The sequence below is a fragment of the Argopecten irradians genome, chromosome 3 (assembly GCF_041381155.1).
Source record: "Argopecten irradians isolate NY chromosome 3, Ai_NY, whole genome shotgun sequence".
NCBI classification, from domain to species: domain Eukaryota; kingdom Metazoa; phylum Mollusca; class Bivalvia; order Pectinida; family Pectinidae; genus Argopecten; species Argopecten irradians.
Window position 1 is genome coordinate 54,857,418 of NC_091136.1, and position 14,814 is coordinate 54,872,231.

At 35.8% G+C, this 14,814-nt stretch overlaps 1 protein-coding gene across 1 annotated transcript; it reads left to right on the plus strand.

Annotated features, from left to right (window-relative positions):
• The first annotated feature begins 1,935 nt into the window (after nt 1–1,935).
• LOC138319120 (ras-related protein Rab-1A) lies at nt 1,936–14,506 on the plus strand. Its single transcript, XM_069262051.1, has 7 exons — nt 1,936–2,111; nt 5,090–5,162; nt 5,612–5,659; nt 6,118–6,165; nt 6,459–6,554; nt 11,270–11,401; nt 12,357–14,506. Exons 1-7 carry the CDS (start codon nt 2,089–2,091, stop codon nt 12,552–12,554), a joined length of 618 nt encoding a protein of 205 aa, XP_069118152.1. The 5' UTR covers nt 1,936–2,088; the 3' UTR covers nt 12,555–14,506.
• The last annotated feature ends 308 nt before the right edge of the window (nt 14,507–14,814 follow it).

A 14,814-nucleotide genomic window follows, 5' to 3' on the forward strand; every position in this document is an offset into this window, starting at 1 on the left:
AGGACATAGAGTTGTGCGGCTCTCATTAGGACACACGTACATAGAGAACTTCATAGAAGGGAGTATAGTTAGGACATAGAGTTGTGCGGCTCTCATTAGGACACACGTACATAGAGAACTTCATAGAAGGGAGTATAGTTAGGACATAGAGTTGTGCGGCTCTCATTAGGACACACGTACATAGAGAACTTCATAGAAGGGAGTATAGTTAGGACATAGAGTTGTACGGCTCTCATTAGGACACACGTACATAGAGAACTTCATAGAAGGGAGTATAGTTAGGACATAGAGTTGTGCGGCTCTCATTAGGACACACGTACATAGAGAACTTCATAGAAGGGAGTATAGTTAGGACATAGAGTTGTGCGGCTCTCATTAGGACACACGTACATAGAGAACTTCATAGAAGGGAGTATAGTTAAGACATAGAGTTGTGCGGCTCTCATTAGGACACACGTACATAGAGAACCTCATAGAAGGGAGTATAGTTAGGACATAGAGTTGTGCGGCTCTCATTAGGACACACGTACATAGAGAACTTCATAGAAGGGAGTATAGTTAGGACATAGAGTTGTGCGGCTCTCATTAGGACACACGTACATAGAGAACTTCATAGAAGGGAGTATATAGTTAGGACATAGAGTTGTGCGGCTCTCATTAGGACACACGTACATAGAGAACTTCATAGAAGGGAGTATAGTTAGGACATAGAGTTGTGCGGCTCTCATTAGGACACACGTACATAGAGAACTTCATAGAAGGGAGTATAGTTAGGACATAGAGTTGTGCGGCTCTCATTAGGACACACGTACATAGAGAACTTCATAGAAGGGAGTATAGTTAGGACATAGAGTTGTGCGGCTCTCATTAGGACACACGTACATAGAGAACTTCATAGAAGGGAGTATAGTTAGGACATAGAGTTGTGCGGCTCTCATTAGGACACACGTACATAGAGAACTTCATAGAAGGGAGTAAAGTTAGGACATAGAGTTGTGCGGCTCTCATTAGGACACACGTACATTCATTCTTACTAAAATAATATAATTGCGCCATTTTCGGACTAGTATCTACCAATCAGAAAGTGTGATTTAATAAGAAAACAAATAAATAATTATATTTAATTGACGTCACTATTTTTTAACTTCATCGGGTTATGAAATAAATTTTGTTTGCAAACTTTTGTGAGAATCCGCTACGCGGATTCACACAGTTTGCAAACAAAATTTAATTCGCCGATGAAGTTAAAAAATAGTGACATCAATGCTTAATTATAATTATTTTTTCAGACTATTCGATGATATAAAATATGTTTAAACATACGATTCCATTGATTTTCCAATAGATTATTTTTAATAAATCATTACGCAACGTCGACGTCTTTATTGTGACGTCATGATAACGTCGGGTTTTCGCGCCATTCTCGGATTTTTTTCTTCATAGTATACGAAGAAAAAGGATCTGCCAATCAGAAAGTCGGATATATATAGTATGGAAAAAAATAAAAATTAATTATAATTTTATATTGAATATATATCATACGCGTACGTGTATGTCCCGATCATACACCAGATACACGATAGAAATTCTCTGTGCTGATTAATTCTAACTTTCGCAAGCTAGGCCTATAAGGTTAATTTTAAAAGAAAAAACAGTGACATTTTGTGAATAGTCAGAAACATACTCTTAATAAAAAAAAGGTTTGATAAACTATGGGTTTCTCTGTTGCAAATCTACAAGAGGCTGTAGGAAATTTGGCCCTGCCTAATATTGATAATTACTTATATTTAAATAAACAATGCGTTTCTCATCAATAGCTTATTTATTTTCATCTTTTGTGTGCTATGATTTGAGAAAAAACACTGATTTCGCAAACTAACTCAAACCGGAAGTCGAGATCTCGTGATGCCACGTTGGGCAATGACGTCATATGCAAAATATGCCCACCCATCACTGAGCAGTCGCAAAAATCGGAAGAAGGAAGCCATTTTGGTTCAAAGCCTATCTCGATAGGGTGCTAATTTCTCTTCGTTTCATCGCATACAAGGGATTCTGATCGTTCTCACATACATTCTCGGTCACTATAGTATGTCCACAATGAATCCCGAGTAGTAAGTATAAGAAAATCGTACAAATATTGACAAGGAAAATTGATACGTCACCACGTACGATTGCCAATGGCGACTCCGTCATACTTTCCACCTCAGCTGTCAGTGCATCGCATGTGTATTCTATTCGTATTCGCCTTATAATCGAGTATTTTTCACATAAATTCATTATTTGTTTCAACATGCGTGCTTAAAATCAACTTTAGTTGTCTCTTTATATATGTAAATAGCCACACTACTACCAAGTCTTGACGTGTTCATAACTTGTGACTTCATGACCAGACACTCGAGATCGTTTATAAAATAGACCTTTGACATTTTTGAAAGAGAATCAGTTGTTGGCAGAAAAATAACTGATTTAAACATACACTCTTTGATAATTATAAGTTTACTTTTATTTTATATATATATACTCCAGTCCAGTTAATCATAGGCTTACCCAATGGACATAGAGCAACAGACAGTTGACACCCCCTAATTACGTTTGTTGATTTCACATTCTTTTCAAGCTGATTAATCGTATATAGGCCTATCGACCCTCACATTTTTCTACAATTCGTATTAAAGATGGTAAACATAAGGACTTTAGGTAGTCTACACCTGACTTTTACGTAGCATTCCAGAACTTTTTGAGTTTTTAACCATTAAATAAATAACTGTCAAGACAGTATTATTTTCCATGTCTTTTATATACATCATGTAATTTTTAAGTGAATCATGTAGGATATAGCAGTACAACAATACAGCAGTTTTGAGATCCCAAAACAATGATGATTGTGACGTCGCGAAATTCACATCAAATGATGACGTCATAATTAACGAATGGTGGGACTAAATTGTACTTTACCCACATCGTTTTGGGATCTCAAAACCCTCGCCATTGTCAGCGACTAGGTACATGTAGCTCATGATAAATTGGCTAGTGTTAGAGGTTCCCAGGTCCAAATTCTGGTCTGACTATTAAACTTTCCACTCGTACTTCATCAGATCTTTAGCAAAAATTCCAGGTTCTACTGCTTCATTGATTAAGAATTTGGTTGAATTACCCAGCTAACAGATTGAATGTCTGGAACTAATGACGACACTAAATACAAAATTACACCAGGCTTGCATGACAAATTCTGTATTTCAGGATAGTTCTTAGAACCATCACAATTCCCATAAACTTGTACTTATTCCCTCATTTAGCTTCCATATATGTGCATGCAAATATTTCCATGAAAGTAAACAGCTGACTCTTTCATCATTCTACTGTGGCCTTTTATTTACTTTTACCACTAACTGCATCAGATCCCTGGGTTCTCAAATTCTCAAGCTTGTTGCCATCTTAATTGTTGTGGATCTCTGATGTCTTTTGAGGCACAAATAATGATGATACAAGTGATTACTCGATGATTTTGTGATTATGGTTGTGGAACTGGTGCTTTTTTCAGTATCCTGGCTATTCATAGCATGGTTAAAATTACTCCTAGTTATACAGTCAAACTTGGTTGATACGAACTCGGATAATACCAGAACTTAACTTAATACGAATAACTTTGACGAATACCTTCTTTATCTTTGTTAAAAAAAATGTTTGGTCCGAATTTCAAAAATCCTACATAAAATGTTCGTATACTACAAAGTGAGATTTTTTTGTGAGTAATAGATCGTCGAAAATGCAGATTTTAAAAAAAGAAAAAAATCTGCCGTATAACGGCATTTCAAAAGCCGCTTTCAACTACATAACCACATGGAAATACCTGATGTCCAGCAATTGTCCTTAGTTATATTATAGTATCAACAATCATCAGTGAATGATTTGTTGCGATTTTATTAAATCAATATTTTGGATATATATTTCAGTTTTATAGTTATAACTTATATATTAATGGGTGGTCAGGTGGTGTAGTGGTTAAGCCGCTCGCCTTTCACCTAGCCGGCCAGGGTTTGATCCCTGGCACGGATGTGAAAAGGTTAGAGGTCACCTGCCCGGTCACGTGGATTTTCTCGGGGCACTCTGGTTTCCTCCCACACTAAGACCCCTCGCACGCTTACATCCGGGCCATTGAGAGTGACTTACATAAGTTATATAACTTGTTTCTCAATCGATGTAAAATAAATAAAGTTTATTATAAATTGAAATCTGTTACAGGTATATTCAATATTGAAATACTGCTTAATCCATGTTCACTCAATTCCATCGGTTTTTTCCTTGGTTTATATTGAAATCTGAATAATTTTTAAAATATTTTCCATTCCCCAAGGATTTCAATATAAGCTTTCCACAGTAAATATACAATTTTGACACCTCCCTTGTTTACGACTAGGAACTAGTACATGTATGTATACTAAGTGAAGAGATTGACAGTTGACTTAAAAACTTGCTTAATTTGAACACTCGGATAACTCGAAGTTTTCTCGTGGTCCCTTAATCGAGTTTGACTGTATATAGATTCTTACGTTCTATATTTAAGTTATGTGTCATGAATCTGCTTGCCATGTCATCAGATAGCATCTCATAGTTAACTCACAGTTTTAGATAGTGTTTAATAATGTGCATGGAATGATTTAGAATATATTGGGAATCTCCTGAATGTGCTTATGAATAAGAAGAAATGGGAATTTATCCTTCATCAGAGTATTCGTATTCGCAAAACCTGTAAGTGCAATCAATACATAGTATGATGAAAAGAAAGAATTTCAGTACTTTGCTAAAATGATGAGAACATACGATGTACTATCTATATAGAGAGGCTGCTGTTTGTAAAGAAAAGAAAGACATTTGTAACTAACAAATGTAAAGTTTTATAAGTTGTATGTGCCTTTGTAAAGTAATTGCTCATCTTTAAATAGATACCATATTAGTTTCTGGTGTAATACCTAGATGTATTACAATATTATCATAAATATTCATATCATATTTTGAGGCAGCAATGAATATTGTTATGAACATAATGTTCTTATGAAACATTTTGCTGAATGTTTTTAATCTATTTCAGTGACTACTTGTTCAAACTTCTGCTGATTGGAGATTCAGGTGTTGGAAAATCCTGTTTACTTTTAAGATTTGCTGTATGTATAAACATTTTAAAACAAATCAATTATTCTAGATAATTCAATGATTCTTTCGGGCTTAAAATATTACAAAATAATCTTATTACATTTCAAAACTTAAAAAATAAATTGTTTTTCGGTTGCAGCTACGTATGTATACTGAAGTCAATTTTAAAATGTCACAGAATGAATTGATCTTATGTGTAACATTATCATATATTACATTTCTTTGTTTTTAGTATGATCTTAAATCTGTAATGCATAATACAAGTGCTGACAAAAATATATCAAAGCCTTTGTGGCAATTTATGTCACACTCACTATTATAAATCTTTATATGTATAGTTACTATAACATTGAAAAAGAAAGATTGAAACATAGGGTTAGAAAAAGCCTTGTTATACACTATGTGAATATTGTGTGTGTTTGACCAATTACTGATTAATTTTTCCATGTTGTTTTTACAGGATGATACCTACACAGAAAGTTACATCAGTACAATTGGTGTAGACTTTGTAAGTACCAGAGCCCAGTTTCATCAAAATACCTTAATTTTAAGAAATTCCTTAACCGAAATTTCCCCATAGAAAAGCATTACAAAACTTAAGGAAAACCTTAAGATAATGAGCCTTCCTTAAAATCTGTAATGCTTTTCTTTGAAGAATTTTAAGTTAAGGGGTTCCTTAGATTTATGGAATGTTCATGAAACTGGGTCCAGAATATCTTAATACACAAAATATTGAGAATTTTTGCTTTTGTAATAACAGCACGATAAACTGAGGTGTATTTCATGATGATGGTACATAGAATATATTTGTCATTATAAGCTGATTTCTAAAACTTGAATTAAATCCTCTATGAAAATGTTATGACCAGAGTTAAAGAAATATAATTTAATTTGATATAAATTGTTGAACCAGTTGAAGGGTCAGGTTAAAACTGGACTTTTTATAATGTCTTGTGTCTGTTTCAGAAAATACGAACAATAGAACTAGATGGGAAAACAATCAAGTTACAAATTGTAAGTATGATAAATATGTCTCTGAACATTTTATTTTTACTTTACAAGTGAAATTTGTATACTGAAAAGTTTTGGATTGAAAAAGCCAAACAAATTTGTCAATAGTGTTCCAAGACAATTCTGGTGCCAAATGAGAGAAAATATTAATTAGTCACCCTCACAATGTGTTGGGTTGGACTGCAATACTAAATGCCAATATTTGGTATCAATTGATTCAGTTATAAAGAATGAGAGAAAGCAATTAAAAAAATCTTTTATGTTATCTCGTATTTTTCATTTATTTTGTTGTATAGTGGGACACTGCAGGTCAAGAAAGATTCCGAACAATTACATCTAGCTACTACCGAGGTGCCCATGGCATTATAGTAGTTTACGACGTAACAGACCAGGTATGTTTTTACAGGTTGTTTAATTTCCTCTGACATCAGTTAAATGTTCTTGAAATAATTGATATTAAAGTCTTTATAATATGGTTTATATATTTTGATTTTGGAAATTCAGATTTCATTCTATTTTTCTGTTTCTGCTGCGTTGTATTCTGGTCTTACTGCCGTTCTATCATAAGATTGCACGATTGTGTTACAGTACTAGTGTATCGACTCACTGTAGTAGATTATATCGCTACATGGTACAGGTGAAGTGTCTATGTAACACGCATTGTGATTGGCTGAAGTGTGTATATAAATAAACGTTACACAATGCAACCTATTTGTGCAATCGGGACGTTGTAAGTACGTCGAAACAATTACAAATGTTCATAGATAAACATCTGAAAAATTAATATTTGTAAAATAGAAGTATTACGCTGTAAAAATAAATAACGCTGATATATAGAATTCGCGCTGTAATATACATGACTGTTGGGTGTTTTTTTCCGTAGTACACCTAGCACATGTGACGAACTTGACTGACAGAGTTTCCTGAAATAGCTGTTGTAAATATATAAATAAGATGATTGAAAAAAAAATCAAACATGGAAAGAGATAACACACAATCATGTTATACTAGCTGTAGAAGAATACATAATATTGATTTAAACATGATAATACTGGTACCGTTAATGAATAAATATGAAGGTCAAGAAGAAAGTATCTGCTAAAACAACTGTTCAGTTTCATAATTATGGTAAGGTATATTTAAAATGTCAATTTAACTCTGAATTTGAACTTTATACTGAATAAAAAAGTGTGGAAGTACTAAAAATCGTCGATCGCCAAGCTGCCAACGCGTGCATATTATAAGTTACCGGTAAGTTACATGTGTGTTTGCACATGTGTAACGTTACGTTACTATTTTAATCTCTCGCTAAAATTGCGCCAAAATTAGAAGTGGTGCAACCGATCACAGCCAAAATTAGAAGCAGTCCTCAACCGATCATATGTCGACATGTCAAAGCCACGAACCGATCTAAAAGTACGCGAAAGGGTAGTGAAAATGTACAATGATGGCATGGGGTGTCCTATGGAAATATATCTAAAGCGGCCGACGTTTGTAAATCCACCTGTCGGAAACATCGCAAAGTTGTGCGAGGAACAGCATGGTTCTCTGCTTCCACGTGTTCGGTCTATCATGACACCAACAAAGGTCAGTGAAGAAGTTAAATGAGACCAAGCATGGCAGGCTAAAAAAACAGCTTTACTGTGCACACACGTTTTTCTCTTCTATTTTTAGGTCATCTGACCCGAAGGGTCAGGATGACCTATTGTCATCATGCACCGTCCGTCGTCGTGCGCCGTCCGCCGTCCGCGTGCGCCGTGCGTAAACTTTTATTCAAACGACTTCTTCTCAAGAACCAGAAGGCCAGGGTACTCATATTTGGCGTGTCAGGTTGTGGGATGGAGGGTACCAACTGAGTTTGTTCAAAGGGGAATGACCTAAAGGATCCTTCATTCAAGGTCACTAGGGTTCAAAAAAGGCTAAAATTTTTATACAAACTTCTTCTCCAGAACCCGAAGGCCCTGGGTATGATATTTGCTGTAGGATGCCTGGGATGAGAGGGCTACCAGTTTGTTCGAATAAATGACCTTGATCGCTTCATTCAAGGTCTGCAGGGGTGACCAAATAGGCTAAAATCTTTAACAAACTTTTGTGAATAATAATAGAGGCTCTAGAGACTGATATTAAGGGCATGTGGCATTGCATGGGATGAAGGTACTAGTTTGTACCAAATTAAAAGACTTGGACCTCATTCAAGGTCACGAGGGTCAAATAGGCTAAAATCTTTAAACAACTTCTTCTCAAGAACCAGAAGGCCCAGGGTACTGATATTTGCCCTGTAGGATGCTGGGATGAAGGGCTACCAAGTTTGTTCAAATAAATGACCTTGACCTTCATTCAAGGTCACAGGGGTCAAATAGGCTAAAATCCTTTAAATAACTTCTTCTCAAGAACCAGAAGGCCCAGGGTACTGATATTGGGCCTGTGACATGCTTGGATGAAGGGCTACCAAGTTTGTTCAAATAAATGACCTTGACCTTCATTCAAGGTCACGAGGGTCAAATAGGCTAAAATCTTTAAACAACTTCTTCTCAAGAACCAGAAGGCCCAGGGTACTGATATTTGCCCTGTAGGATGCTGGGATGAAGGGCTACCAAGTTTGTTCGAATAAATGACCTTGACCTTCATTCAAGGTCACGAGGGTCAAATAGGCTAAAATTCTTTAAACAACTTCTTGTGAATAACTAAGAGGCCTAGAGACCTGATATTAGGCCTGTGGCATGCTGGGATGAAGGGCTACCAAGTTTGTTCAAATAAATGACCTTGACCTTCATTCAAGGTCATGAGGGTCAAATAGGCTAAAATCTTTAAACAACTTCTTCTCAAGAACCAGAAGGCCCAGGGTACTGATATTTGCCCTGTAGGATGCTGGGATGAAGGGCTACCAAGTTTGTTCAAATAAATGACCTTGACCTTCATTCAAGGTCACAGGGGTCAAATAGGCTAAAATCCTTTAAATAACTTCTTCTCAAGAACCAGAAGGCCCAGGGTACTGATATTGGGCCTGTGACATGCTTGGATGAAGGGCTACCAAGTTTGTTCAAATGAATGACCTTGACCTTCAATCAAGGTCACAGGGGTCAAAAAGGCTAAAATCTTTAAACAACTTCTTCTCAAGAACCAGAAGGCCCAGGGTACTGATATTTGCCCTGTAGGATGCTGGGATGAAGGGCTACCAAGTTTGTTCAAATAAATGACCTTGACCTTCATTCAAGGTCACACTGGTCAAATAGGCTAAAATCCTTTAAACAACTTCTTGTGAATAACTAAGAGGCCTAGAGAACTGATATTAGGCCTGTGGCATGCTGGGATGAAGGGCTACCAAGTTTGTTCAAATAACTGACCTTGACCTTCATTCAAGGTCACGAGGGTCAAATAGGCTAAAATCTTTAAACAACTTCTTCTCAAGAACCAGAAGGCCCAGGGTACTGATATTTGCCCTGTAGGATGCTGGGATGAAGGGCTACCAAGTTTGTTCAAATAACTGACCTTGACCTTCATTCAAGGTCACGAGGGTCGAAAAGGCTAAAATCTTTAAACAACTTCTTCTCAAGAACCAGAAAGCCCAGGGTACTGATATTTGCCCTGTGGGATGCTTGGATGAAGGGCTACCAAGTTTGTTCAAATAACTGACCTTGACCTTCATTCAAGGTCACGAGGGTCAAATAGGCTAAAATCTTTAAACGACTTCTTCTCAAGAACCAGAAGGCCCAGGGTACTGATATTGGGACTGTGACATGCTTGGATGAAGGGCTACCAAGTTTGTTCGAATAAATGACCTTGACCTTCATTCAAGGTCACAGGGGTCAAATAGGCTAAAATCCTTTAAACAACTGCTTGTGAATAACTAAGAGGCCTAGAGACCTGATATTAGGCCTGTGGCATGCTGGGATGAAGGGCTACCAAGTTTGTTCAAATAAATGACCTTGACCTTCATTCAAGGTCACGAGGGTCAAAAAGGCTAAAATCTTTAAACAACTTCTTCTCAAGAACCAGAAGGCCCAGGGTACTGATATTTGCCCTGTAGGATGCTGGGATGAAGGGCTACCAAGTTTGTTCAAATAAATGACCTTGACCTTCATTCAAGGTCACGAGGGTCAAATAGGCTAAAATCTTTAAACGACTTCTTCTCAAGAACCAGAAGGCCCAGGGTACTGATATTGGGACTGTGACATGCTTGGATGAAGGGCTACCAAGTTTGTTCAAATGAATGACCTTAACCTTCATTCAAGGTCACGGGGGTCAAAAAGGCTAAAATCTTTAAACGACTTCTTCTCAAGAACCAGAAGGCCCAGGGTACTGATATTTGGCCTGTAGGATGCTGGGATGAAGGGCTACCAAGTTTGTTCAAATAAATGACCTTGACCTTCATTCAAGGTCACAGGGGTCAAATAGGCTAAAATCATTTAAACAAATTCTTGTGAATAACTATGAGGCCTAGAGACCTGATATTAGGCCTGTGGCATGCTGGGATGAAGGGCTACCAAGTTTGTCCAAATGAATGACCTTGATCTTCATTCAAGGTCACAGGGGTCAAATAGGCTAAAATCTTTAAATGAATTCTTCTTAAGAACCAGAAGGCCCAGGGTACTGATATTGGGCATGTAGCATGCTGGGATGAAGGACTACCAAGTTTATTCAAATGAATTACCTTGACCTTCAATCAAGGTCACAGTGGTCAAATAGGCTAAAATCTTTAAACGATTATGTTGTATTGTACTAATAGTCAGATGACCGTTAAGGCCCATGGGCCTCTTGTTAGATCAACTCAGCCAATCACAATGCGTGTTACATAGGCACTTCACCTGTAACATGTAGCGATGTAATCTACTACAGTGAGTCGATACACTAGTACTGTAACACAATCGTGCAATCTTATGATAGAACGGCAGTAATGCCATGCTCCAAGTTTTAGACACAGCATGCATTTAGTTGAAAGTGTACATATTAGAAAAAAAATCTCAAAATTGACTTCTAATAAGATAAGTGGTGTTTATACTTCAAATAATGTTTGGTTTAGGAGTGGAACTGAGTCTTTTTAGTTTTCATTTCATGTAAAAAAATCTCTTTGGTGATCTCAGTTACATAATTATTTCCTCAATTTCAGGAATCATTTAACAATGTGAAGCAGTGGCTACATGAAATTGACAGATATGCTAGTGAAAATGTAAACAAATTATTGGTAGGAAACAAATCAGACTTGGAAATGAAGAAAGTGGTTGATTACACTACAGCGAAGGTAAGACTTATTACACATATGAAATAATCTATCATACTCAAAAGTTTAATCTTATTATATCAAGGAAAGCTATTGGTTTATATTTAAGCTATCATACTTAAAAGTTTAATCTCTTTATGTCAAGGAAAGCTATTGTTTTATATAAGCTTATTACTTATTATATCAAGGAAAGCTATTGTTTTATATAAGCTATCATACTCAAAAGTTCAATCTTATTATATCAAGGAAAGCTATTGGTTTATATTTAAGCTATCATACTCAAAAGTTTAATCTCGTTATGTCAAGGAAAGCTATTGTTTTATATAAGCTATCATACTCAAACAGACATTGCGAAAGTTGAAAAAAATGGCCGGATAATAATATTCGGGCCGGTTAGTAAGCCGGACCAAACAAGATTTTGCCTGACTGAACATTAATGTGAATTTTCGAAGTAAACATTACTTCCTGCTATTAGAATCCAGCCAGCTGTTTTCATGATTATCTTATGCAGTTTAAATTCTACATTGCTGTGGGGGTTGAAAAAAAAGAGATTTTGTAAAATCAAATGATGACTTTCTACCAACTTCAGGAACTCAATAATATGGAATAAATGCTTAATAGGCAATGTTAACAGCCTTGGAACAGGAGAGTGGTGCTTCTTACATTTATTTAGCTTTTCTCGACCAGTCAAATTACGTAAATACACTTGTCATACATAATGTATTCCTTTCTATGTATTTAGTGACAAAAATGACTTTAAAAATGTGCGCATGATATGTATAAACAAGTTTTACCACATTTATTATTATAGTGCATAGGCATAGTATGCTAAGTACAAAATCAATAGTAGCTTTTAAAACAGTATAAGGAATATAGCAAAATTAATCTGAATCCTGTTAAAATTGATAACCTCTCATGTAACGATTTACTGTGCTGAAATCAGTGGTCCTCACTTTATTTGTTTGTTTCTTCTCAGGAATATGCAGACCAGTTAGGAATTCCTTTCTTAGAAACCAGTGCTAAAAACGCTACAAACGTTGAACAGGCTTTCATGACCATGGCAGCAGAGATAAAGAACAGGATGGGTCCAGTAACAGCTGCCGCTGATAACAAAACCAATGTGAAAATAAACCCCAGCACCCCAGTCAAACCCTCTGGTGGTGGCTGTTGTTAACTGGAGAGGCTTTCTAAGTCACCGGAACACACAATTTGTAATTTCCAATACAGAAATCGATATATGTATTTCTAATTTACTCATCATTGCCATCGTTTGATGACATTTGAAAGAAGACCAACTATACGTCTTTCAGTAAATTATGGTGGGATGTTACAAACTGCAGAAGAGGACAAATATGAAACATTTGTTTTGTAAGTGCAACACACAGACCATCATAATCTGTCATATCATGAGATATTGATTAATTATAGAGGTGTAAGTTGGGGGGTCGTGAAGGGTTGGTGTGGGTGATAGAGGATCAAAATAATGTACTGTGATCAGATAAACACGATACCCTGCAACAAATAGCTAAATTTAGAAAGAGAAGATTTCCATGATCATTATGTAGGATTATTTATTTTCCTGGTCATTATATATTTAACTTCCTTTTGAATTCCTTTCATAGCAGTGTTAAATTGAAGCTTTAATGGTTTACACTCCTTAGGTGATATTTCTATTTGGATGTCTAAATACCATTTAATATATTGTTCTTTTTTGTGTATGTGTAAGTCAAAAACATAACTGATTTAATATTTTGGGTAAAACTCTGTAGAATATTATAATTTTTTTTTTTTTTTTTATAAATAATTGTACCTTGTGTAATCAGTGCTGTGACAGTCCAGAAATGTGCTGGGTATTAGTGGTAAGTTAATGTGCTTGATTGAGGTGTCAATGTGAATGTGGCTGAAACACAATCGTTTCAGAAATTTAAGATTTTAAACAAAAATACTGTTTGGATGAAAGTCCAGAAAGTACAGCATCTTTGTTTTGCCAATAATTTCTTGGATGATATTTATATGAATCCTTCAATATATTTATGTTTGCATATTAATTTGTAAATTGGTGATGTATATAGTATTACAGGAAAAGAATGAAATAGTCATGTTTTATAGTGCACTATGAGAGCTATTATGATGACATATTTCTCTTCATTTTTTCCCAAATATTGGTTTGTCTGTTCTTCATATTCTTGTATAGATTACAAAAATATTTTCATCAGCTGTCGGGAGAAAGCAATTATGTGAAAAAAATCTAAAGAGTTTTAAAATGAAAGTCAGCATTCCACTGGCAGATAAACTATATATCCATCCATTTTTTCGCTAAATGTAACTCATGAATGTCGTTGTGATACAAGAGGTATGTACATAATTGACAGAAAGGCAGAACGTATGAGGTATGGGTAACTGTGTATCATTAATAGCTGTTACCATTTTAGTTGAGTATTCCTTTTAACACAACAATGCATATGTTATTGGCATACATGTGTGAGGCACAGGCTATTGTCATTAGCTATTTTAGTATATATTTCATCATTTCCTGGTTCAATTCTTCAAAAGTAATGTTGAAAAATGTTTTCAAAGTGGAGTAAGTGGTCTTAAACAGGTCATATGACACAGTTTAATACAGTTTCAAAAACATTGAATTATGCCAAAAGTGATGTGTTGATTTTTTTTTGTGTGTGCACTTTCTGTTAAGATAATTATACTAGGATAAAGTCACTGCAGAGGACCGTTTTACTTTACAATAAATTTTTACCATGTACATCAATGAGAAAAATTTGGTTGTAATTATTGCTTTTCCAGAATAAGAACTAGCAATATGTCAATAGTCATCACTGGGTTGTACTGTACAACCTTCCTCACATTTTAACGTCGGCGTTACAACCCTCGTGTTGCCTTGCTCCTTTCACACATTCATCATTTTGAATTGTTAGATTTTCCGTAGTACAAGTTATGTATGGTTTGTGAGGGTGATCGATGGGTAGGGAACAAGGCAGCACAGAGTCTGTGCCTCACATTCAGAGTTATGTTAAATAAGGAACAAGCTGGCTTGTATCATTTGCAGTCTGTATCACTGCATGGCTAGTTCTCATCTGTTCAGTCAATAAAATCAATAACTATGACCTGTAATCTGTTGTTTGTCGTTTGTGTGGACATCCTACTCAATATTTCGAATGTCCAATTCACAAAATTGTATATACTAGAACTTCAGTTTGGTTCATCATGTAGGTAAGATGAAACATCATCTACCAAAAAGTCACACTGTCCTACTATCGAATCCTACATCTACGGAAGTACTTGTGTATGCACTGCTCATGTACTAAGTCAATGGAACTCTGTACTAAGTCTTGTAGAAGTCTTCTATGTCAGTCGAACTGGACAGTTGGTCACTATTAGAGATAATGGTGTACCAAGGTCACCAACCAACAGTCTGATGT